Genomic DNA, 24,965 nt, shown 5'->3' on the forward strand with positions numbered 1-24,965 from the left:
TTAAAGATAAATTATAAAAATCATTCTCTCAACCATCTTTTAACCATCTCCGTATAGTGAATGAGTGAATCTACTATTGAATTTTTGTGGAACTCATATGAGTCCACAAATTCAATGATTGATCCATTAGATTTGCAAAAAGAAATGGTTGAAACATGGTTGAGAGAATGATGTATAGCATGTCTCCATATTAAATTACCACTTGTCTTAAAAGCTTAAAACGGATAGGAATAGATGAATTTATTATTTAGTTTTATATTCTATTGGTACGTAGCTTGAGGATCGGTTCTCAACATTATAAATACGAGGTTACCATACGAAAGCCCCACAAGAAAGTTTTAAAAGAAAAGCTCTCTAGTTTATTATTGCATCTCACCACTCTCTCCCTTTTCTTTCATGGCAAAGATGTCAGATCCTCTTGTCGTTGGGAGAGTGATCGGAGATGTTGTAGAATCTTTCTCTCCAACTGTGAAAATGACTGTGACTTACAACTGCAACAAGCAAGTATATAATGGTCATGAGCTTTTTCCTTCTGCAGTAACCATGAAACCTAAGGTTGATGTCCATGGTGGTGATATGAGATCATTTTTCACACTGGTATATATATATATATATACACCCCATCTTTTTTCCTTTATCTCTATAACATCTTCTTCCATGATTGAATCTTTGTTTCATATTGCAGATCATGACAGACCCAGATGTTCCTGGTCCTAGTGATCCATACCTGCGGGAGCACTTACACTGGTATTATTAACCTAGAAAACATCTCCCACCGGTGGTTTTTTTTAATGAAAAGAAAAAGAACCTTAAAAAGCAAAAACAAGGCCAACCAATTAATCAACAGTAACCACAAACTATATATGTTTCTTGTTCTGGCAACAAACATAATATGTTGCATGGGGCCGCCGGTGTATCATGTATGCATAAATTACTGAAAGATTTTATATATATTTCTGATTTTTTGTTTTAGTAAACCAAACTAATATTTCTTGCTTTCTTTCGACTATTTTGTAACTCTATACATCTTTCAGGATAGTGACAGATATCCCGGGCACAACAAACGCTACTTTTGGTAATTTTGTCGTTCACCTTTTATTTAAATTAAATATTTTATATATTGAGCTGTTTTAGCTCATTCATGAAGAAGAGTATTAAAATATAAATTAAATTATTAAATTCAGTTTTCTTTCAAACAGGAAGGGAGGTGGTGAACTATGAAATGCCAAGGCCAAACATAGGGATTCACAGGTTTGTGTTCCTCCTATTCAAGCAGAAGCGCAGGCAGACAGGGATCACTATCCCTCCTCCAAGGGATCTTTTTAACACCAGAAAATTTGCAGAAGAAAATGAACTTGGCCTTCCCGTGGCTGCCGTGTTCTTCAATGCCCAAAGGGAAACAGCTGCAAGAAGACGTTGAAAACTAGTACAAAAAAAAAAACCAGCAAGCCTGCCTGGAGCACAGTATTTGTTAGCTAATGATGGTTTTTGTTTGAATAAGACCAAGAGGGTGTTCGTTCAAAGACTGACTAGAAAAACCTAGTAGAAACAGCAGCTCTTTAGTCTTTACTGTATTGCTTTTTCTAGTATTATTCTATGGTTGGCCGATCAAATACTAGGCTTTATTGCATTGTGTAACTATGCTCTCTAGCGTACTTGGAATATAATTAAAGTGATAAAATTAAATAAAAAAAAATTAACTAAAGAAGAAAAGAAGTGCTTTCGATGGTGCAGGTTTTGTTGCAAAATTTAAATAGGTCTAGCTAGACTCTAGTGCATAATTGATAGAATTTCGTAGCTCTCATAGCTTTGGGTGATTTTATCTTGACAGCTAGAGATATATGTAGCTTAGGCATCAAAGACCTCATATATACCTACAATGGGCAACCATTCAATTTCCATTTTGCTTCACAATGGCTTTTGGATGGCCTGTTTTTTAATTCCACACACTTTTAGAATACTAGAAGTAGTCCTCCATCTTAAACACTTAACAATATCAACTACAACAAAAATACTTTTAGCAACCACACCATTTTCATTGTGCAAGTCACTTTTAGCAATAAAAATTAAAGAAATAAATATTAAATTGGTCAATGTGATTTGGAGTTTTGACAAATAGGTTTTTTAAAGCTTAAAAGTGACTAAACACTTCATAAGATAAGCAAGAAAAAAAAAATCATTGTCACTAAAAATTACCTAAAGAGTATGTTAATCATCACATAAGCACCAATCATGTTGTGACATGAGTCACTTACATTATATATATATATATATATATATATATATATATATATATATACCAGAAGAAAAACTGAGAGGGTCCCCCATTTAGCCAAATTGGGGCTCAACCACCCCCTCCTTTTTTTTTTTTTTTTGAATTTTTTTAAAATTTTTTTTTGTATATATGTATTTTATTTTTGCTTTTTTCATTTTTTTTTTAATTTTTAATGTAAGTGACATGTGTCCAAATATGATTGGTGTTGACATGACACATTAATGGATTCTTAGTCAAATGTACCAAATTTGGGGATGATAGTGCAAATGTGATTAATATTTTTCCCTAGGTCGTTGTGCATACATAGTATTATATGTATGTAACTTATAAGGAAAACTTCACTGAAGACCCCCGAACTTCCATCCGTTTTGAAAGCAATTGAAATTAACGGAATGGTCCAAATTGAGAGCAATTGAAAGTTTAGAGGACTAAATTGAGAGATTTTGAAGTTTAAGAGGGATATTTCAAAACATGTAGAAGTTCGAGAGTCTTCAGTGAAGTTTTCCCTAACTTATGTAGTACTATATTTATGCAAGAGTTACGACTGATGCTTAATTGTCAAATACTGAATTAGTTGTGCGGGAAGATCTTGACATCGAAGATTAGAGCAAGAATGGCAAGAAACAACGTGATTATAACTTGTATTTGGGGCAATATTATCGTAAAGTGTGCAATAAAAAAAATACATAATATATGTTAGAATTGTATATGAGACCCCAATACGAAATGATATTTTCAGTACGCACATCGTGGCCACCCAACTACGCTCGATAAGTGTCATTTTCTTGCCTCCAAATCTGTTGTTTTCCCCCTCCAAATAAAAAAAATTAAAAAAAAAAAAAATTTCTCTTTTGGTCAATCCTCTCTTGTTTACTCAATCGAAAATGCTAGAATATTTTATATTCTCGATCTATATTAGGCTTTTATTCTATTTTCTGGTCAGTTTATTCATATGTTAGAAATTAAAAAAGAAGAAAAAAATTGAATCATGCATATATTTAGGCAGCTGCGCAATTATGTTTGATTTGTTTGGTAGCGAGTACTGGTGCACTATTTGGGTGATGAGATAACAATGTGTCAATCATGGAGAGGCAGGCTATGTAATTGACCCTTCAAAAGAGGATGTGCAGGTGTTGGATTTCCCGACGGTCCGAACGGAGAGGACGGACATACTATACATAAACAAAAGAGTACCTCCTGCTTACAACACTGAACATGTTTTTTGTTCTCACTGTCATTGCTATTCATGAGAATCCTCTTCATCTAGATACGATGCAAACCTGCAAATTATTATTATTATTATTTACTTTTTACTTTTAGCTAGCTTTGTGTGATTTGTACAAATGAAGCACTAATACATATATAAAAAGTACAGTTCGGAAATTCATGAAAATATTGAAATGGGTGATGTTGGTCAAAGAGCATACAGTGCATTTAACTCCTTTGCAGTACTTAAAAAAAAAAAAAAAATTTTAAAAACACCTTTTGTTACATTTCTTTTGTCGATTTCTAACTCTCGTACTTAACAATTCTTCAATTTTACTCCTAATGGTTGTACTAGGAAGAGATATATATATAGCTAGCTAGCTAGAGATGATGAGTACTATTAGGACAGAAACGTACTAAAAAGAAAGAGGGAAAAATACAAGATTAGGATGGTGTGAGTATACTTGTGAATGTTGAGTTTTACATTAATGGGAACAAAAAAAAAGTAATTAGTATACTTAAGATAACCCAAGCCCATTAGCTTAAGCTTTTGGGTTAGAGTGATGTTCAAATATGTATATTAATGTACTTTTGGTAAAAATTCTATAATCACTTATCTCTCAAACAAATAGTATCAAAGTCATGGTTAGTTTTCTGGGACGGGTGTCTAGACGCGTCTGGTTTGGAGTTGTGCCTACTTTCACAATTCTTGACTCGGGATACTCTTAAAAATGTAAAAAGACTCATAAGTGAGGGGTGAATTGGGTCAATGTGAACATAATTACAAGTGAGTGAAAGATTGTTGTAATTAGTGCACTTGTGAGTGTTGAATCCCACATTGAGAAAATATAAAGAAAAATAATAGTTAATATACCTAAGTGGATCCAATCCCATTAACTTAGGCTTTTGGACTAAAGTAATGTTCAAATATGTATATTAATATATTCTTGGTAAAAACTCTATGACCGCTTATCTTCCTAACACCGGAGTGTTCAAGATTGGTTGGGATCTAGCACAAACTACTCAGGACCAATCAGCCTCATTGAGGATTGATCCCAAGCTGACAGGAACTATCAACCCCAGCTGGGTTCGATCCTAGGCCTAACGGGATCAATTATGCCTTGTTCCAACATCGTATTTTTTTTCAATTTTTGGTATCGAAGGTAAGTTTTTGTTCCGGTATAGCCTTCTAACATAGGGATTTTTCGTAGAGAACATTGTTAAAGAGTTCCAAGTTAGTTTTAGGATAATCCATATGATTAATTTGAGTAAAACTCACATGGAGACTGCTATCTTCTTTTGATGGCATAATACTTTATGTATGAAACATCCATGCTCTATCTCTACCTTGTACAAAAATAACAATGCGCATGAACTAAATTTTATGCATTAAATGCTACAAAAGGAATGAAACTTCGTGCAAGTATTTATCATTGCATGCATGTAAAAGAATGAAATAATTGCATCGTATGACATATGACTTTTAATTATGGGCTTAGCATTATATGGGCATGACCCAGTGATCTAGTTTTATGTTTATGTTTTTACCAATTGGATCCAATGGGCCAGACAAGTTATTGATCCAGCCGTGTACGTAAGGTGGTAACGGCATAACATCATTGGTAGTGTGGCCCACTGAGGTCGAATTGCTAGTTGGTGACTGCTATTATACTTCATTGAGACACTGATGTTGTACCTTATGTTGCTCAAGATGCTCAAACTCTACTGTGAAGGGGTTAAGGGCACAGATACACTATATGGAGTTGAGTTATGACTTTACAATTTTGCTATATCATGTATAATATGTATAATGCATTTAATTATGGACAGAGTTTTTCTCCAACCAAATTTATAAAAATGACACGTGTCCATTTTTTTATTAACATGTGAGATGCACATGAATTTTTAGTAAAATTTATTCTAACTGTGTTCATTCTATTAAAAAAACATATGCATCTCATATGTCATTTTTATAGATTGGGTTGGAAAAAATTCTTCAAACCCAATTTGGAGGAAAACTCTATCCTTTCATTATTTGCATTGATATTTTGCAAAGAACTGTCTTACACGATGCTATGTTTTGCTCTAAATCTTGTTATCAAACTTATGAGTTCACTGCTGTAGCTGTTGGGAGTTGGGACTAAGAGCATTCACATTGGTTTAAGTATATTTTTATGTAAAATGGTTAATAAAAACCCACTTTATCTAGTTTAGCAAATGAATTTTAAAAGAATCCATATATCCCATTATCTATTTTTTTATCTATATCATTAAAAAAAAAAAAAAAAAAATTGTAAGGATTGTATTTTTCTTAAAGATCTTATTTGAAAAACGCTATGCCGACTCCAAAAACTTGTTTATCACAATTTATGCGGAATTAATACTATGAAGCAATAAACAATTCAATCACCCAAAATATATAAAGCAATAAAGAGGCAGACATAGATATTTTGGCTATGAAGATGAAACCTTTTAGAAACCGATCTAAAAGTAAAACCTCTCTGGGACAGCCAAACCCAGGAAATCACTATCAAAAGATTATCCAGAGATTACAGACACTAGGAACACTTACAACCCTTTGCAAGACCTTGGCTCTGTAAGATCGACAAGCCTACAACTCGTCTCCTTGCTCACAATCTTCTTCAACGTGATTCTCCTTTACCGGACCATTCTGATAGACTTCTCAACCGTAGACTTATCAAAGGAATAACTAAAACTCTAAGAGATTTAATTTAACGCTCACCACATATGATCTCTTCTAGCACAGCCTCCGACGAATTCTTTGGGGGCAAAAATTCGTGCCTCTCTCTTCTATAATGATGTATATATACCCCCGACAAAATTCTAGACTTAACCCACTTAAAATCACGTTTTTTGGCCTAAAACTTATGGGGTGTCCGGACAGGTTAATGGGCTGTCTGGACAGTGCCTTGCGGAGAAAAAATAAGGTTTCTGGAAATGCGGTCCGGACCCGGGGAAGGCCTGTCCAAACAGGGCATGCAATGGGTGAAACAGCATTCTGGACATGCTGTCCAGTCTTGATCAACAGCTCCGATCAATGGGCGTTTGTGGTCCGATTGAGCTGAAATTTTGCAGAGACGTTCATAACACATGAATCTACATTATGATTGATGGAGATTGGATTTTGAGCATTCTATATTAGTGTTTGAGACTGTGAACAGTAGCATCTGCATTTTGGAACTGAATCAAGCTAACACAAGAACTAACATTATTTTTTAACTTTTGGGAAAAAAATGTGGAGAGAGAAATAGTAGGAGAAAATTTTGGGAAAAGAAAAATATGGAAGAGAACTAGTAGGAGAAAATTTTGGGAAAAGAGAGATGCGGAGAGAGAAATAGTATATTAATGAGATGGATGTGTGAACAGTACACCACTACATGTATTTTGCATTTGAGATGCATAATTTGATGTAAAAGGTTTTTTAGTATTTTGCTTATCTATTTTAGATAAAAGTAAAAAATAGATAAGTCATTATGAGTGCTCTTAGTAGAAGGAAAGATTAATACTGTAGTAGTCATAGACTCAGAGGGATCGAGGGTCCGAAAAGAAAGTAGCTTGTTGAAATAGCTCTGATACCATATTAAAATAATGATGATGCGGAAATAATAACAGAAGCAAGAGAGAGAATGAACACGAAGAACTTACGGGTGGTTCGATGTTAGACATCTACGTCAACCACTAAGAATACCCCTAAGGGCTATATTGTGCTCATTAACTTTGTTATTTTGTCTACAGGACAAAGGTCTCTATTTATAGGGTAATGTCTAAATACAATTATTGTAATCAAATCTCTTTGATTTGATTACAATTACAATATTTGATTACAATCAACCCATAAATAGAGAATATTTGATATAAGCATAATTATGGAATATACGGAAAATATTATTTATTTTCCATATATTCTAACATCCCCCCTCAAACTCAATGTGGAATATTCTGGAACCTTGAGTTTGAAATCATAAACAATGATAATGGCGGTGGCGGAGGCCGGGAACGAGCCATAGATGGTGGTGACTGTCGAAAGAGATAGAGGCTGGCGGGACGGCCAGCGATGGCGGTAGGTAACTGGTGAATGCAGATACAAAAGGGTCAACAACGGGCCAAAACTCCAAAAGGGGTTGACAACGGGTCAGGGTTGACAATGAGCCAAACTTCAAAAGGGTTCGACGACAGGTCAAAATCCAAAAAGGGGCCGACAACGGGCCAAAGCTAACAATGCGCCAAACTTCAAAATGGGCTAACGATGGGCAAAAAGAAAAAAAAAAAAAAAGAAAAAAAAAATGAGCCCACTTGGGCGGTTATTAGATCGGCGCACCGAATATGACCGGTGTGTGGTGACGCATGCAGGAGCGTGGCAGGTAGATGTAGCGAAACAATGAGATTGTTGGAGAGAACAGCCGAAAACGTCAATGACGTTGAAGGCCACAAAAAAGTGGCTTTGATACCATGTTGAAATAACTTTGATACCATGTTAAATATATTGTTAAATATATTGAAGAGCGGAAGAATGAGAGAGAGAAGAGAGAAAGCGGAAGGAAACAAAGGTCCCCTTGATTTGATTACAATCCTAATATTTGATTACAATCAACCCATAAATAGATAATATTTGATATTAGCATAATTATGAAATATACGAAAAATATTATATATTTTCCATATATTCTAAGATAGCTTATGGTAGCAACTCAAGGTAAAAACTTGTAAAAAAATTGTCAAACAAAAAAAAATTAAACTTCTTTCTTCACATTATCAAACAAAGTTTTTCACTTTTATCTCACGAAATTCTTTTTTACATTTGTATTAGACTAATCTGTTAAAAAAAAAAGAAAAAAAAAAAGCCTTTCTTTGACCCACCCATCCCATCGATCCTCCCAATCTTTCATGGCTTCCGCTGATATCAAACATGGGTCTGGAATTCGACCCTCTCATATAGAAGACTTTTAATAATGATGCGACGGATGCTCTGTATTATATTATGATGGGGAAACTTTTGTGTATTATATTTTTGTTGATAAAAGAAGTTTCATATTATTATTCTTTATAAAAGTTTTGTCAGATTCTTTTGTAAGAAAAACATTTCCCTTAGTCAATGCTTTTGTTAATTGAAGACAATCCCCGATTGAGAGAATATAGCAGTGTAATAGTATAAGTGTTAATTTTCACTCAAACATGGCAACACATGATTGGATTCCCAATAATATCTTCAATAAAGGTCTAAAAACGTTTCAGCGTATGAGTGGCCATTCTATTTTTCACTTTTTTTTTCCGCATCCAGTTATGAAACTTGGGATCATATTAGTTGTGCACCAAACTATATCTAGCATGTGGCACTTTGTAATTGACTAGCTGTGAGGGACCCATTGGTGTGATGTGGTGATATATGATTGGTTGAAAACTTTCTAAATGGACAAGTTCAAACCAAACTGAGTTTATTGAAATTTGGTGGTTAATAGTATATGCTTGAAAGTTGAAGCATAGTCCCCCAAGAGACCTCCTGATTGAGCGTTAAATATGATCAAAATTGCTGCCGAATTCTCTCTCTCTCTCTTATTTGTCACTCCAAGAGTGCATTTCAACAAGAAAAACAAACAAAGATATCATTAAATGGGTATGAACAACTAAGTAATTAGAGAGAATATCCAACAATCGACACAGTTAATACAAAGCTCTCATCGTCATGAACAACATACTAATGTAAATTTGTCACTCCTATAGTGCATTTCAATAAGAATGACAAAGAAAAAGAACTCTTAGTAGGTATGAGCAACCGAGCAATAAGAGAGAAAATCTAACAATCGACACTAGTTAATATAAAGCTCGAATCGTCACGAACAACATTTTAAAGTAAATTCGTCACTCCAATAGGTAAGAGCAACTAAGCAACTAGAGAGAAATTCAAACGATCGACACCAGTTATTACAAAACTCTCATCATTATAAACAACATGCTAAAATCTCATCAAAATCGAACCATAAGCAACACTCCATTACATGATGGAAATAAGTATGCGAAAAAAGCTCCAATTTTTCTCTCTTTTCTCTCTCAATCCGGCGTTACTCTCCAGATTGATATCTCTCTCTCTTGTCGTGTTTCTGGTTGCTTTTTCTTTCTTGTTTTTAGTCTTAAAAAGCCAATGCGTCTTACTTTTTGGAATAAAACAAAGGCTAGCCCATTTGTTCTCTTGTACACTTGGCTTGTTTCCATGAGGAACCACCCAACAAATCTTTCTCTCTCGATCCCCATTATGTGGAACTTCACCAAGTTCATTTTTCTTCTAAAAGTTTTAATCTTTTGTATAGATAATGATTTTGTCACCATATTTCGCAAATTTTCATCAATACGTAGTGATAGGGAGACAAGCACTAAGGAGAGTCAAATAAGAGTAAATTAATATACATATTAGAATATTACTTCTCGTCAAAAAACTTGAGTATATATATTAATTACTCTTATTCTTTGTACTTTCTCAATGTGGGACACAAACCTCACAAGTACATATACTAGAAATCTCCCCTCATTATTGGAGTCAAACCAAGACACTCGTATCAACAGCAGTGGAAGCTAATCATGGGCTCTGATACTAATTGTTGGGGAACTCCAAGATGAGTCAAACAAGAGTATATATATATATATATATATATATTAGGACTCCACTTCTAGTCTAAAAGCTTGAGTTAATGGGCTTAGGTCTACTTAGTTATATTAACCACTCTTATTCTTTATACTTTCTTAATGTAAGACACAAACCTCATAATAGTACATGTAGCAATTTAATCTTCATGGATATTATAAGTGGATTTATGTTTACTCCAACTGTGACAGTAAAACAAATACATTTGATCTTATTGTAAACCCAATTCTCGTAAAAACTTGTCATCCAATGAGAAAGAGAGAGAGAGAGCACAAAAAAACATACAGTAAACTGTCGTATCCCTCTTCCGGGGCCCGCCTTGTTCTACTCCTCACAGGCGGCTCGAGTGCAAATGATCATCAGAACATGTACACGTGCAGAAACAAGCAGCAAGAGCCAAGAGCTAGGCCCGCAAAAAAACACACGCATGCACATGAAGACACAATGAGGAAGTTGAGAAAGTGTCAGCAAATCTCTCAACGACAAAATGTAATCAGATATATATATATTGACGTGGTGCCTCGGCATTGCTTGATGACAATTTTTCTCTTACCAAATTTCAGTTTCTTATCCACTTCCAAAGACCCCAGGATACTGGCATGGGCCAGTAAACAGAAATATATATTCCCTTCCAAATCCTTACTATAAGACATCATTAGCGGAAGCACCAGCATATATATATATATATATAAGATTCAGTACTGATTCAGTTTGTCATTTGCCCAAAAGAAGATTCTGTACACTACCTTTAAATATTATTTAAAATATAACATTATTAAGTTTATTATTAAAAATATAACATAAGTTTAATATTATTAAGGCACGACGTTGAGGTCCATAAAATATTTAAATTTGCATCCCTTAACACCAATTGGTTTTAGGTAGAATGACAGTCCACAGTCCGACAAATGGTACTAGAGCTAGTAAGCCATGGAATCGAGTCGTGAAAGCGTCATTGTGATCGAGGACGCAATGCTACAACTCCTTAAGACTGCTATAAAAATAGGCTTACTAGGCGCAATATCGAGGTCCATAAAATACTTATGTTTGTCTTCCTTAGCACCAATTGGTTTTAGGTGGAATGACATCTCACGGTTTGACAATGAACATACTATGTACTCATGGGCCTCCAAGGCCCAACTGGTGGCCCATTAACTGCCACTTGTCAAGCATTCAGAGCCATTTTCAAACGTCCTCTCTCATTAATAGGGGTACAAATCTCCGAAAGTAAGTATGCTTGTTATTCCTTTGTAATCTCGCACGTTGTGCCCTCTTTCTATTCTTTCCATTCATGTAAGCCAGATCTCATTCGGACTTGTCTTACATGCGGTTATTAACAGCATGTATGTTGTAGTTTAATCAACGGTCAAGATTGAATTTTAAAGTTAACTTACTTTTAGAAGCATTTAATAGGAGAGAGAAAATGAAAAGAGATTTTGAGAAATTTAATCTTGACCGTTAATTAAACTACAGCATACATGCTGTTATTTTAATAACAACATGTAAGCCAAATCTCATTCTATCATTTCGAATCGTATTCCTGATTGATAGTCATGCACCCGTCCCAACCTATAAATATATATGTACCTGGAGGACAAAATCGCCACCTTCATATATATATATATATATATATATATATATATATATATATATATATATATATACTGCTTTTAAAATCTCTCTCATAATTATTTGTATTTTGTAATATTTTATGTGTTACTCACAAGTCTTGATGATATAATATGCGTAGAGCAAGAAGACAATTAGACATCATTTTGGGGTGAGATACACTTAAGGAATTACACCATGCTTCATAATGGTTCCAGATTTTCCAAGCTTCCTAGGACATTGTACTTCAACACTATCCAAATGAAAGGTTGGTGTCCTTCAGATCTTTTGTTGTTTTCTGGTCAGATATACAAGTACTGATCAATAAGGTAGATGCTGAATAAATTGACTAAATTCCTAGCAATGCACGCACCTCGCAGGGCCGGCTCAACCGCTAGGCGAGTTAGGCCGGCGTCTAGAGTCGCAAATTTCTAAGGCTCAAAAAAGATTTTTTTAAGGCTCAAAATATTTTTTAATGAGGCAAACAAATTTTTGCATAAAGGCCCTCAACATGCTTTAAGAAAAATATTATTATTTGTTTATAATATCAAGACCTCAACATGCTTTCTTGAGGCCTTCAACATGCTTTAAAAAAATAATATTATTTTTTTATAATATGGAGGCCTTCTGCACAACGGCCACGAGGCCCTCAACAGCCAACATGTTTTTTAAAAAATAATATTATTTGTTTATAATATCGAGGCCCTCTAAAAAAAAAAAAATCTGAGAATCCCACAGACTTGTCTGTTGTAATTATTTTGCAGAAATGTAGCCCCTCACAAAAGGTTAAAATGTTCAACTTTTCACATTTCAAAAATGTTAAAATGGTTATTTTGCAATCTACGAAAATGCTGAAAGACAAAAATAAGCCTGCTTAATTTAAGTATAAAGAACAAAGAATAAGAGCAAAATGGTAATTTTAGTCTCAAACAAAAATCACTAAGTGCGGAATGGGTGCTTATTAGGTAAAGATCTCCTGCAATATTAAATAAATATTATTTAATTAATATTTAAATATTAAAAAAATAAGGTCCAATTTTAAAGTTTTGCCTAAGACTCTCCAATAAATTGGGCTAGCCCTGGTACCTCGGGTTAAGTACCTTCTAATAGTACGGCCGACTTAGTCTCAGCTAGCTATAATCTTTAATATTTTTAACTTTTCTTTTTCTTTTTTTTTTTTCTTTTTTTTTGTTAATCCAAACATTTTTAACCTTTAGAGTATATTTATTACGTAGGATAACTATTTCATTGAAAAAGAAAAATAACTATTATTGGGAATGAGAGAAGTTGCAATCGAACAACTATTGTATTCCTTAGTTTGGCTATAACATGAGAATGAGAATCCTTTCAATTAGGTCATGATATAAATTCAGTGTTTTGCACCCTTCAGTAAAAAGTTTACAACTCAACTTGAAACACAAAAAATAATATAATATTTCACACCAAATAATTTTCATTCACTTGACAAAAAACCTCATTGACAAAATATTTACTGATAAAATCACCGGAGTCACCGTCTTAGTCAGTTTTAGAGATTCCAGTGTTGAGGGCTCGAACATGAGTTGGGGGGAAAAGGTTCTGTGATGAGTGATGGGCGTTAGCCGTTAGGTTATAATGAATAGCAAAGTTCATGAGATTGATTTGAATTAAAGATACATTGTTTTCATCTTCATTGTGTTTTTACCTGATGTATCAAATTTTTATTGAAGGCTATAAAAGAAATTTTACACCACATCTTGATAAAATGAGCTCTCGTACTGAATATGTATTCTTTTGTTTGGTGTGGAGCAATATAATTGTGAATGGAATTATACCGTAACCAAATTTTCTAAAATCCTTTTGTAATACAATTCTAATTTACACTTTTAAATACATTTTTTCTTTATTAAATTATAGCAAAAGGAATACCTTTTGGTGAGGAACAAAAACAAAATTCTAGCATTCATCCGTACATCCATTTTTATCATTCCAATTTCAGAATATAACTACAACATTTACAGTCATCATTCCAATCCATACAAATCTCATTTCAAGAGGCCCTCAACAGGCTCACAGTTGCTGAACTTGGTCATTAAAATAAACCCTATCTTTTGTCATGGATGAAGCAATTACCATGCAACTTTAGGGTGTTTTTTTTTTTTTTTGTTTTCTCAAATCAAGGAGGGTCATGCTTCAAAATTTTTGTCGTATGACTTATCTTTCTGGAGCCAAAAGTTTACCAATAGTGAATCGATGATGACCTGCACCAATAATTTAGTGTAAGCTGAAAATGTTCCTTCTAAAACTAGCTCTAACCAAGAGAGAAAAAACAGAAAATAAGGAAAAACAATTGAGAAGGAAAAGAGTGAGATGACAAGAACCTGGTTAATATGTGCAGCAACACAAGGAAGAACTAGCAGCCCTGATTCACCTAGTGTACCACTGAGCTGCTCCACCACAGCTACAACGATAAGCAGGGCTTTCTACATAATGAGGTGAACTTGTTAAAAGCTAATTTTCATTTCAAAAAACTCTGATTCTTTTTTTTTTTACAAGTAATCGAAATATTATTAAAAAGCGAAGGGCGCAACTTGGGTACATAGGAAGAAGAAAAGAAAAGAAAATCATGAAAGCTGAGCACAAAAAGAGTTAAAAAATGCAGCTTTATGCTCATGGTCCTTGAAAGATCTATCATTGCATTCTCTCCCGAGAACAGAAATATAGGAATAGAAATGCAATTTACATTGGCTACCAAAAAGAGAGAATGGAACAACCATCTTTTGTTGGACATTTTCATTGTCTATCACATCCAAAATGAAGTGAAAGAAATTCATTCAAGGAGATAACAATATATAAGATATCCCACATGGGATTAAAGCCTTCTTATGTTGTCACTGCAGATATGGGATGGTTAAGCAGGAGTATCAATATAGTCCAACATAATTAGGTTCTATCTTTCAAATTTGATTCCACAAATGGTCAGCCTTGATGGTTAGTCATCTGATAATATGGAGATCAATAAGATGTAGCTAATGAGTGACATCATTCACCACTACTAAACTAACCTGGCTACAAACTATTAAGAGAGCACGGAAATTCTCTTTCTTTGCAAAAATGGATTCAGTACCACCAAAAGCAGCTGACATGCACTTTAATGCAATGGTGTTAAAACCCAGTAAGGTGAGATGCACTAATCTGCAAACAAAGGCAGATGATGATATTTGTGAGACGATCACAAGTTCTTTTTTCTTTAACTAAAGAATTTGATTGTTTTGTTAACTAAAAAGAACTTAATGGAAAACTATCTGGCAAAGACAGGTAATAATGCAAATACGCCAAAACAGAGAGAGACCAGTGCAAAACCCTTTCTTTCTTTCTTTTTCTTAATGAGCCAAGATAAAAAAGAACATCTAATTGATATAGGAAGAACTCACATTCCCATCCCAATGGCTTCAATAAATACTTGCGGCATAAACGTTAAAAGCAAGGGTCTTGATTTACTTACTTGCATCCATGGCGTCTAGAAAAAGTTAGAAAAGTTATTAGTAATGGATCATGAACGTACTCACAAAAATACTTCCAGTAGAAAAAAACCAGTAAGGAATACCAAGATAAAAAGAGAACGAAGGAAGAAGCAACAGAACAAATAAACAATGAAAGGTGCACTGGTTCCAAACAAACAAGTTTTGATTGATAAAGAAACCCCAAAGCTTACCATCCAAAGCCATCGCCTTCATCGAGACTTGTTAAAGACTTCAAAGTCATTATCTTCTTCTTGACTTTCTATCCTCAAAGAACTTTCTGTTGTATTTCTTTTTCTAATCTTTGGTGGTAAATCATTCACCCAAAGAACAGGACAACTGCTATTTGAGCAGACAGATTTCCATAGAGGGTGTTTGCCATTTGTTATTGCGTGGCAAAAGCAAACATAACCTTAAGTCTAGGCATCATTGTATCATGGAGGCACGCTCATAAGTCAAAAGCCAATGACTTTGACGAATTGGTAGGGACTAAATTTGTCATGCAGTAAGCATTTAATTGATATGTTGAAGCCAATCACACCTCTTTCTCAACTTCTTCTTCCACAATTTGTAATTACTGTTTCTAGCATTTTAACTTCTTTCTCATTGGTTTTATATTTTTACCAGCATATACTAAATGCTACTATGCTTTGAGAAGCTTCCGTGTACTTTTTACTCAGATTTCCAAACGACGATAAAAAATGGATAACTTTTCAAAAAAGAAATAACAAAAGGATAATCAATATTTATTGCCATGACCATAAAACTTAGAAAATGCCCTGTTTTCTCGCTTCAAGTAAGCTCAAATACTCACAAGACTAAGAAGGATTGTACTTATCATTGAGGAAATCCTTTGATTCTGATCAATGTATGCTGCCAGACCTATAAACCAATCATAATAAGATATTTTGTGGGAAAAGAAAGTAGGAAAACAAAAATATGTAAGAAATAATTTCCCAGCTATCCAGAACTCATATAATATAAAGTAAAGGCTGTTCTTCTGTTCTAGGAATCTAACTAATCTATACTACTACTAACTGTAGTCAGACTAGGTCTTCTAAAGTGAACTAGCATAGTATAGTTTCAATAATGAGATAGACATGATTTTTACGATGTAAAAAGGGGAACTTAAACTTTTCGTACACAGAAAAAATTATAAATGTTAAACAAAAATAAGTGAAGAACAATAGAGGTATTGTATTACCTTTAAACATATTCCGTACTACCTGTCAATGAAAAATCACATAAAAATCCTGCAAACTGTGGAAGGTCAAGGAAAATGATAAAAATGGTGAAGTTAAACAATTCATCTAATATTGCCTATAACCTTTTAGCAGTACCATAATCCAGAAAAATAAAAGAGATAAGAAAGTTAAGGAAACAAAGATCGTTCGTAGAGTACATAAGTAGGACACATGCCGATCTTAACTTTTGATATAGATGATATACAATTCAACGTTTGTTGCTGATCATGTAGCAGTCATGGTACAAACAAATACAGGAAAGATAGGAGGAAGTATTTGGACTATTGATGCTTCCTTACTATACGGTCTATTCAATTATTTGTTCTTTATAAAAGACTTGTCCTTCTGACATATAATGGTTTTTCATTATGGGAAGGTATCTAAAAGTTGTAAGTAGAGTGCATTTCAGCTACTGAATACTTTCAGCAACCTGGGTAAACATAACATTAATCCCATGGTGCTTCCTAATCTGATCAAAAGTTAAAAACCAGAAAACCAGATAAACATTAGCGCCATTTCATAAGCCGGTATTTGAGTGGAAGGTTAGCTTACCTGTAATATGTTATTCATGATCACGTAGCATAGAGACTAAAATGTTTTGATCAACTGAATGACCCTCAAAAGTTCCAATACGGTTGCCTCTGTATGTGATTTTTAATGATAATCAAGATCTATCAATAAGCTGTAATCGCTTTATCACAGTGGAACTAGTATGAGAAAATTCAGCATCAATTGGCCCTGCTACTTCAGTCTTATTATTCAAATACTCTACACATTAGCATTTTACCTGAATCCGGTACAAGACACAATTTGATGTTTTAAATAACTTCGGGTGCTAAAGGTTAAATTAATAGTACCTTCAAGATCAAAAGCTTATCACAATCACATATAATATGTAGGTAACATTAGTGTATAGTAAACCTTTTCCCCATGATAAATTTTCAGGTAAAAGAGTTTCCAATAGTGACTTGGAAAAATATCCTTAAGACTAGAGAGCTGATATATTCTGGAATCCATTGGTCATAGGAAATGTTAGGCATATTTACTTTTGGTATATAAATGGATTGGTCCAAAGGCTTTATTTGAGTGTGTTACCATGGAGAGACACTATGATATAGATTTAAATTCAAGGCGAAGTGATTGCATGAATAAAAGTTAGGGTAGGGATAAATTAATAAACATAGCTGGTGAACATATCAGTAAACAAATTATGGCCATTTCTTCTACCATTAGTTTGTATTTAACAGCAAAGGAAATTGGTCATATTTATCCCTGGAAGGAGAGAGAGAGAGAGAGAGAGAGATACTGTCTCGCTAGTCCCCTTCTCTTGATAAAAATGTGAAACAACCATAGATCTCGATTCAGCTAAGGACATAACTTTCATATTTCAAAATGAGCACCATACAACACGGGGCTTTAATTAACAAAAATTGGACAAAGGATAGTGTTTACGGACTTGACAGTTACATGATGCGAATAAGTTCTCTAGCCAGTCACAGTATTGGTTCCAGAGACATCAGTACTTAGTGAGTAAACTTTGCAGTTCTACATACTTTCACTTACGAACTGACAGCAAATCAGTAATTATAAGACTACAGAAAATGGAGCTACATTGGTTCAATTGATGAATAACCACAACCTCTTTTTAATTTGTACTTGTTTATGATTTTTATTAATCATATAATATTTATGGTTCGGATTTAATGTGGAAAATATAGATTTTCTTCTTTTCTTTCACTCCTTTGGTAATTTTACAAGCATCAGGTAAAAACTTTAAGGGGAGGCTGTGATTATGACTGTTAGAGAGGGCTTTTATGCAACAATAAGGAGATGATTTTGTTATTTACTATTTCTGCCAAACTGGAAAATTCAAACTACGGGTAAAATAACTTGAAACAAAGGCAAGGAAGGGACCTTTCCCAAAACTAAAGGGATGAGAAGGGTGAAAATTAGACTCCAAAATAGCTCCCTTGCTGGAATGGGTACACCAAAACCATCAGCGAAAAACTGTGAGATCCAAAATGGCACCTGCATTGTCAGATAACAATGAGCCATTCCAGGAAAAAGACGAAACAACACTCAACAATATTATGAATAGAAAAAGATTAAAGACACTACTGCATATCTGATTAAGCAATTCTTACGTATGCCTGCATAAGAAAGCAGCCTCGACATGCAGACTCCATGGGAGTTCATCTAAGACCAAATACAAACTTCTTGCAGGGAAAACAATGAATGCACAATACCAAAGGTCGGGAGAAAAGTATGAGCTGCTGTTGCAATTTTATCCATTTGAAAACATTGAAATCTGCTCGAGATATTGGCAACAGAATGATGCTTAGAGTAATAACATCAGCACAGCATTGATCAGGAGAGAAAAAATGGTATGGATACACTCATAGTAAACATCTCTTATAAAATATGGCAGCCATTCCATTACATTAACAATGAATTATTGCAGCATATTTTATTGCTTAGAAGGATAACTCATGTAAATAGACATATATGTTAGTGGCGTGTCGATAAAATCACATAAAAGATGAATAAGCTTCTCTTACAAGACGAGCTTAAAAAAATCAACTATGATGGAATAAAGCATAAAACTGACAAAAGAAAAAGGAAGTATAGGCAAAAAACTTTCTGCTCGGCAATAACAATATCAACGGCGAGAATGGTAGCAATTATTTTTAGGGTTAACTACATTTACCCCCTCTAACTACTATCCTTTTTGCAATGTCCCCCTCAATATTTCAATCTTTGCAATGATCCTCCCAATCAACCATTGAAGTTGAAATGTTTAGTCAAATGTTTTTTTTATGCTTTCAGCAAAATGTTCAAGTGTTTACTAAGAAATTTTTTCAGAAATTGGAGCAATGATTTCTATAAAGTTTTTTTATTTATGTTCATGAATAAGCTATGAAATGTTAACGCAGTCACACACTAGCACCAACTTACTTGCTTACTGAGCCGTGAACTCATCCTTCCAATTGTAAATTTTCTTTACAGATAAAAGAGGAATTGAACCAGACAGCAAGACAGGAACGACAACGACTCAGGAGCTTGAGCTAAACAATAGTAGAGTATAACGTAAGGAATATGATATTATTTTATGTAAAATTGATAGGTATGAAGATTGTCATGCAAGGGGTGTGATTAGAAGGTTATGAAACGCTCACATTATGTTATAGTGGTTTAGAGCTCTGGTAAATTTGTATGCATGTAATAGAAAAGTTTTAAATTTACAACTACTCCAGTTTTATGGTTTATATATTTATAAAATAATATACTTAAAGGCCAAGAGTAACAGTAGCGCGCCCAAACATTAATTTATAGGAGTTATTAGTCTAAGGTGTTACATAACTTCTGTGCATAAAAACCATTAAGTGTTGCTATCTGATCAGTGATCGGTACACTCATTATTTGTGCAAAAGTTGATGAAACATTACACAAGTCATTCCTTATTGAACTGAAACTTAACCATTATAATAGCACAATAAACAATAATATAGCCTAACAGAAGAGAAAACAGCCTTGAATTCAATGAATGATCAAACTTGTTCACTCTTCTTCCATATAAATTATGGGCATCAAAGAAGAGAAGAAAAGGTTTACTCCATTATAGCATAATTTAGTATAGGTATAAAAGTGGAGTAAAACAGAGTAGTTGGTACTGGTAAGTCTAAACTTACTGTTAAAATGCCTAATAAATTGGATATCACAGTCATTGCAAGAGCAAGAGCAGAGTTCCCACCAACAAGCTGCAATTATGCCACATTTATCCTTCTTAAGCATATAGCATAATACTTGCTGAAAGCACTATTGGATAAAGAAAAAAAAAAAAAAAAAAAAAAGAAAGAAAAAAAAAAGTTCATGGAGTACTTGTGTCAATGCAACTCCACTTGATAATGTTGTTGGCATACAACTAAAAATAGCCAATCCTGTTTCAAGAAACATCAAATCAGCAACTTTGCCAAAAAAAAAAAAAAAACTGCAGCTTAAGTGTTTAGCCTGCATGCCTGTTACAAACTCCTGAGGCACAAGCTGAACTTGCAAAATCAGCATGGAGAAGAAGGGACTAAGCAACAGAATTGAAGCCTGGACAATCAACTAAAACACTTAAGGCACTCTATCAACAAAGCATTTAGAGGCTTTATGGAAACTGCAGATCTATACACATTCAAAAGATTAGTCTCTATAACAAACATATATGCACCAAGGTATCAACATTGCTATTCTGTGGTAGGAGAATGTATGGACAGATTTTTCTTTTCTTTAAATGGGGGAGGGGTGGGCGTTGTTGGTAAAAGTGATCAATTATGTAGAACCTATCTCGCTTTGATAAATTGAGTAGATATCCTTAAGCATTTAAAATGTATAGGAGATCTGCAGAACCTAGACAAAATTGCAGAGCAATGTATTTCATAACCTTAGCTCATTATAAGGGGCATAAAATGAAAGCTGGGATTCTTTTTATACCAAAAGATATAAAATTTATGGAAGTCCTTTTACGCATACACTACAAAGAATACAAGAACCAGAGATCCTATTAGTTTATATCCTGAATTCAAGTACTTAAATGAAACACAATGTAGACAGTTACAAACTGAAGCAAATGTACATGAAAACGTTTGGTAACTTAAAGAATGCAAGAAAGCATTGAAGTTAGAAAGCCATGTGCTCAAGAAGATAACCTGACTATCCACTATTGAATGTGTCTAGCAAATGCACTCTATTAATATATCAAAACTGCAAGTCTGAAATGTCATTGATTTTAGAGAAACATATCTTAGTCATGCTTTCACTTACTCAAGAAAGTAGAACTAGAATCAGAAGAGAGAGAGAGAGAGAGAGAGAGAGAGAGAGAGAGAGAGAGAGAGATTTCACAATATTTCATATCAATACTTTAATTTTGTTGATAATTTCATGATCCATGTTCTAGGAGAAGGAAATACGAGCAATAACTCCCTAAGAGAAGGAACTTCCCAAATTCTTAAGAATCAAGATCAAATTAAGATTATTTTCAAAGGATAATTGGCATAAAATTCTCCTTATTGATCAATAACTTCCTAAGAGAAGGAAATAGAGAAATGTAGTCAATACTAGCATCTCATCACTAAATATTTGGAGAAGATAAATGATCAAAGGAGAGAAGTTCAGCATACAGACAACATATAAAAAATAGAAAGTCATACTAGCCCAAATATTCCAGCTGGCCAGGCTTTTGCAACAGCTTGAAATTCCCCACTTTGTAACTTCAGTCCTATACGATTCAAGAGGAGTTTAGGAAAGGCTAACAAAAAGACATGTCAACATACAAGTCATGATGAACAGAACTACCTGAGATAAAGAAAATTCCAGAAGTACTAAATTTTGACAATGAATATTTGTGAGCAAGGCAGCCAAGAGTTGGATTTGCAATTCCCAAAACTACTCCACTGATTAGAGCTACAATTTGAGTTACAAGATTAGTAATTCATAGTAGGAAAGAACATGCAATGCCAAAAGATTAATTTGCAGCAACTTCAACTCATATTTTTTAGTGCTAAATGAAAAAAAAAAAAAAAAAACTCAAGCTTTAAAAGAACATATTACTTACAATAGGATGCATATCAAATCATGAGCTTGTAAAGACAAGTAATGATGATAGTCATGGTGGTGGCGGTGAAAGGTTTGCTATAATATTGAAGAACTTGCAGAACCAAATATGAGTTCAACTACGTCAATCCAATCAATTAAACGTGAAAAGCCACTCAGATTCAAAAGGCATTTGAAGCACACCGACCAAGGCCACGTTCAGATAAAACACTAAAGTGATTCCCAATACACAAACATAACCTGAGCCCCATGCATGACAGCAAGTTACTCATTTCAATCATGCCAAGCACCAATATGACAGAGTCTAAAGCTGGTGAGTAAAGTTTCACAACATACTTCCAAAAGGAACGAAGCTTTCTTGAGTAGGTTTGCACGCTCTTGTCAAAATCAACAGTAGCATTATCATCAATCAAGTGTGATAGTGAAACATCAAAACTCATGAATTAACTAACATGAGGATCATGTAAAATTCAACCTACCTTCATGTCAAGAAACCACATAAAAAACACCTTCCACTAACAATGTTAATAATGAAGAAATAAGTAAATTAGTCCCTCAAGAATGATCAATATTACCTATAGGAAGAAAGTTACTCAAAGTGAAATGTAAGAATGCTTTTGTTAAGGTTGACATATATGCTGATTTCAAAATCTTCTTGTGAGTACTTCCATCTGAGTTTCCCTGTAAAGCAAGTAATACTTTTTCACTTCAAGCCAAGCATGCCATGACATGCCAATTGTGCAAAACAATATTATTCCTAAGAAGCACACATTTCAATTATGGACACTAAAAAGATTTCAAACTATAAGAATGAACAAAAATACGTTCAAAAAGATGTATGCATCCTGCAACAAGGCAAAAAAGCCTCAACAATAATTATGGAAAATACAATTCATTTTTCACCAAGCTTACTTTAATCCTGCTACGCAAGTACTTTTCCTTCTTCAACCTAGTTTATGCATCTGGTTTCTCAGTTTGAGATCAAACCAATAGAGATGCCTACATGATTATGATGTATTATAATCTGTAGTTGTATACACTACTGCCCCATAGATAGATAATTAGTTAATATATGACTTGTAACATGCAAGGATGCATGCAGATGAGCGATCTTTAAAAGAAAATGCTACAACAAGGACATCTTGTCACAAGCTCTCCTAAAATTTGCAACTTGTGACATTTTCTGATACATAACTGTTGAGAAAATATGCAAGCCTTAGATTGTGTTTATTTCAACAGAGAATATTTTTTTAGGGGAAAAATCACTGGTTTTCATTCTTGAATTCATATCACTGTGCACTAACAGAATATATTTTTTATTTCAACAGAGAATACTCTAGAAGGAAAGTGCACTAACAGTATACATCACTGTGCTCTGTCAAATGCGCTATTCCACCACCCATACAGGCTTACACAACAATGACAACATGTTCAAACACAAGTGGGCGCCCTTGGCGGGAAATAGCTTCCCGCTCATTGAAGACAACCATCAAGCACTCTGCACCCAATATCCCACCACAAATTGCTCTATTACATACACTCATCAAGAAAACTTTCCTTAAAACACATTTTTGTTTTCCCAGTCAAATTACCAAAAATTAAATTTTGGGGACCTCAACGAACGTCATCTCTGGCTATTGTTAAAAGTAAAAAAGTAAAACACCAATCATGAAATGTCAACATAGTAGAAATCAAGAAGATGACCTGATTGGAATTCTCAGTGGCACGTACAGTAAATGAAAACGTCCTGGCATTCGGCAGTGAAACGAGAGACAAACCGGAGAAAAGACCATTTCTTGCCAGAAAATATGGGTTATGACGAGGAACACACAAGGGCAACAATGGTGGTCTGAAACATGGTCTGTTTATAGCTGTTGGCTTCATCATAGTACGTGGCTCAACGGTGGCAGTTGAGGAATCAACAAAAAGGCAGAGACTTTTTTATATTATTTCTTGGATATATACCCAGTGTTCCATACTCGGTAATAAGGGATACGTGACCCACGAGGAACCAAAGGTTTGGAATTGGAGGGATGTTGGGATGTTTCTCCTTTGTAAGGTTCCCTTTTCAGGGCTTATCCAGGAGATCACTGTTACCATCGCCATCAATCCTACTCGTGCCTGCAATTGTGGAAAAAGCAACTCACACACACAAGTGACGGTGGTTTGACGATCTCAAAAAATCTCCGATGAAATGAAAATTCTCAATTTTATTAATATTAATAATTGGTGATAGCAATTGAATTATCCTGTCCACTTAACTGTGCTTAGAGTAATCTATGTTCTTCCATCTCTTCACCACTTGGAAGCAAAGCTGATGAAGAAGTAAAAATAAATAAGTTGTTATTTTAATTTTATTTGGTTCTTATTAGTTAATTAGGTTATTTATAATTAGACAGGTGTTTTATCTATATTTAAGAGTATTGTAATGGGCTTAGCCCAAAGTCATTTAATCTAAGGTTAGTAATATTTTATAATTAGATAATGGGCTTAACCAAAACTCAGTCAAATTAGGTTTAGGGTTTATTTTACCGTGTCTATTTAAATGCTCTTTATATTCTTATGGAGATCAGATTATAATTAATGAAAAAAGATGTTTTCTTGGAAGCACGATTGCCCTCTTCTTCTTGGTAGTAAGACTCTACCAAAACCTCATTGTTGACTGGTGAGACTCTGATCAAAGTGGTTTATCTTACTTTCTGTTATTTTTTATATATTTTTCAATTGTTCCCTTTCCGTCCTGCGTCAAAAGCCACTTAGAGTAGGGTGTGAATCCGATCTGGTTAATGGTTATTGGCTAAAACCGTTAATTGAAACTGAGATAACCAATTCATCAATTTTAAAAACTAGAATTGAAACCGGCTACCGGTTATGTAATAACA

At 34.1% G+C, this 24,965-nt stretch overlaps 2 protein-coding genes across 2 annotated transcripts; one reads left to right on the forward strand and one right to left on the reverse strand.

Moving 5' to 3' along the window:
* Window positions 1–358: 358 nt before the first annotated feature.
* On the forward strand, window positions 359–1,465 carry ATC (centroradiali). Its single transcript, XM_059574871.2, has 4 exons — window positions 359–597; window positions 686–747; window positions 1,035–1,075; window positions 1,200–1,465. Exons 1-4 carry the CDS (start codon window positions 397–399, stop codon window positions 1,418–1,420), a joined length of 525 nt encoding a protein of 174 aa, XP_059430854.1. The 5' UTR covers window positions 359–396; the 3' UTR covers window positions 1,421–1,465.
* A 12,190-nt stretch (window positions 1,466–13,655) lies between these two features.
* On the reverse strand, window positions 13,656–24,233 carry LOC132164471 (putative sodium/metabolite cotransporter BASS4, chloroplastic). Its single transcript, XM_059574988.2, has 14 exons — window positions 23,788–24,233; window positions 22,659–22,764; window positions 21,826–21,933; window positions 21,681–21,748; window positions 20,505–20,583; window positions 20,368–20,426; window positions 20,178–20,246; window positions 18,403–18,516; window positions 16,449–16,470; window positions 16,059–16,126; window positions 15,158–15,243; window positions 14,789–14,918; window positions 14,105–14,206; window positions 13,656–13,984 (listed from the first exon to the last, which is right to left on the reverse strand). The coding sequence occupies exons 1-14, from the start codon at window positions 23,968–23,970 to the stop codon at window positions 13,910–13,912; spliced, it is 1,269 nt and encodes a 422-aa protein (XP_059430971.2). The 5' UTR covers window positions 23,971–24,233; the 3' UTR covers window positions 13,656–13,909.
* Window positions 24,234–24,965: the final 732 nt, after the last annotated feature.

The sequence above is a fragment of the Corylus avellana genome, chromosome 8 (genome assembly GCF_965113065.1).
Source record: "Corylus avellana chromosome 8, dhCorAvel1.hap1.2, whole genome shotgun sequence".
NCBI classification, from domain to species: domain Eukaryota; kingdom Viridiplantae; phylum Streptophyta; class Magnoliopsida; order Fagales; family Betulaceae; genus Corylus; species Corylus avellana.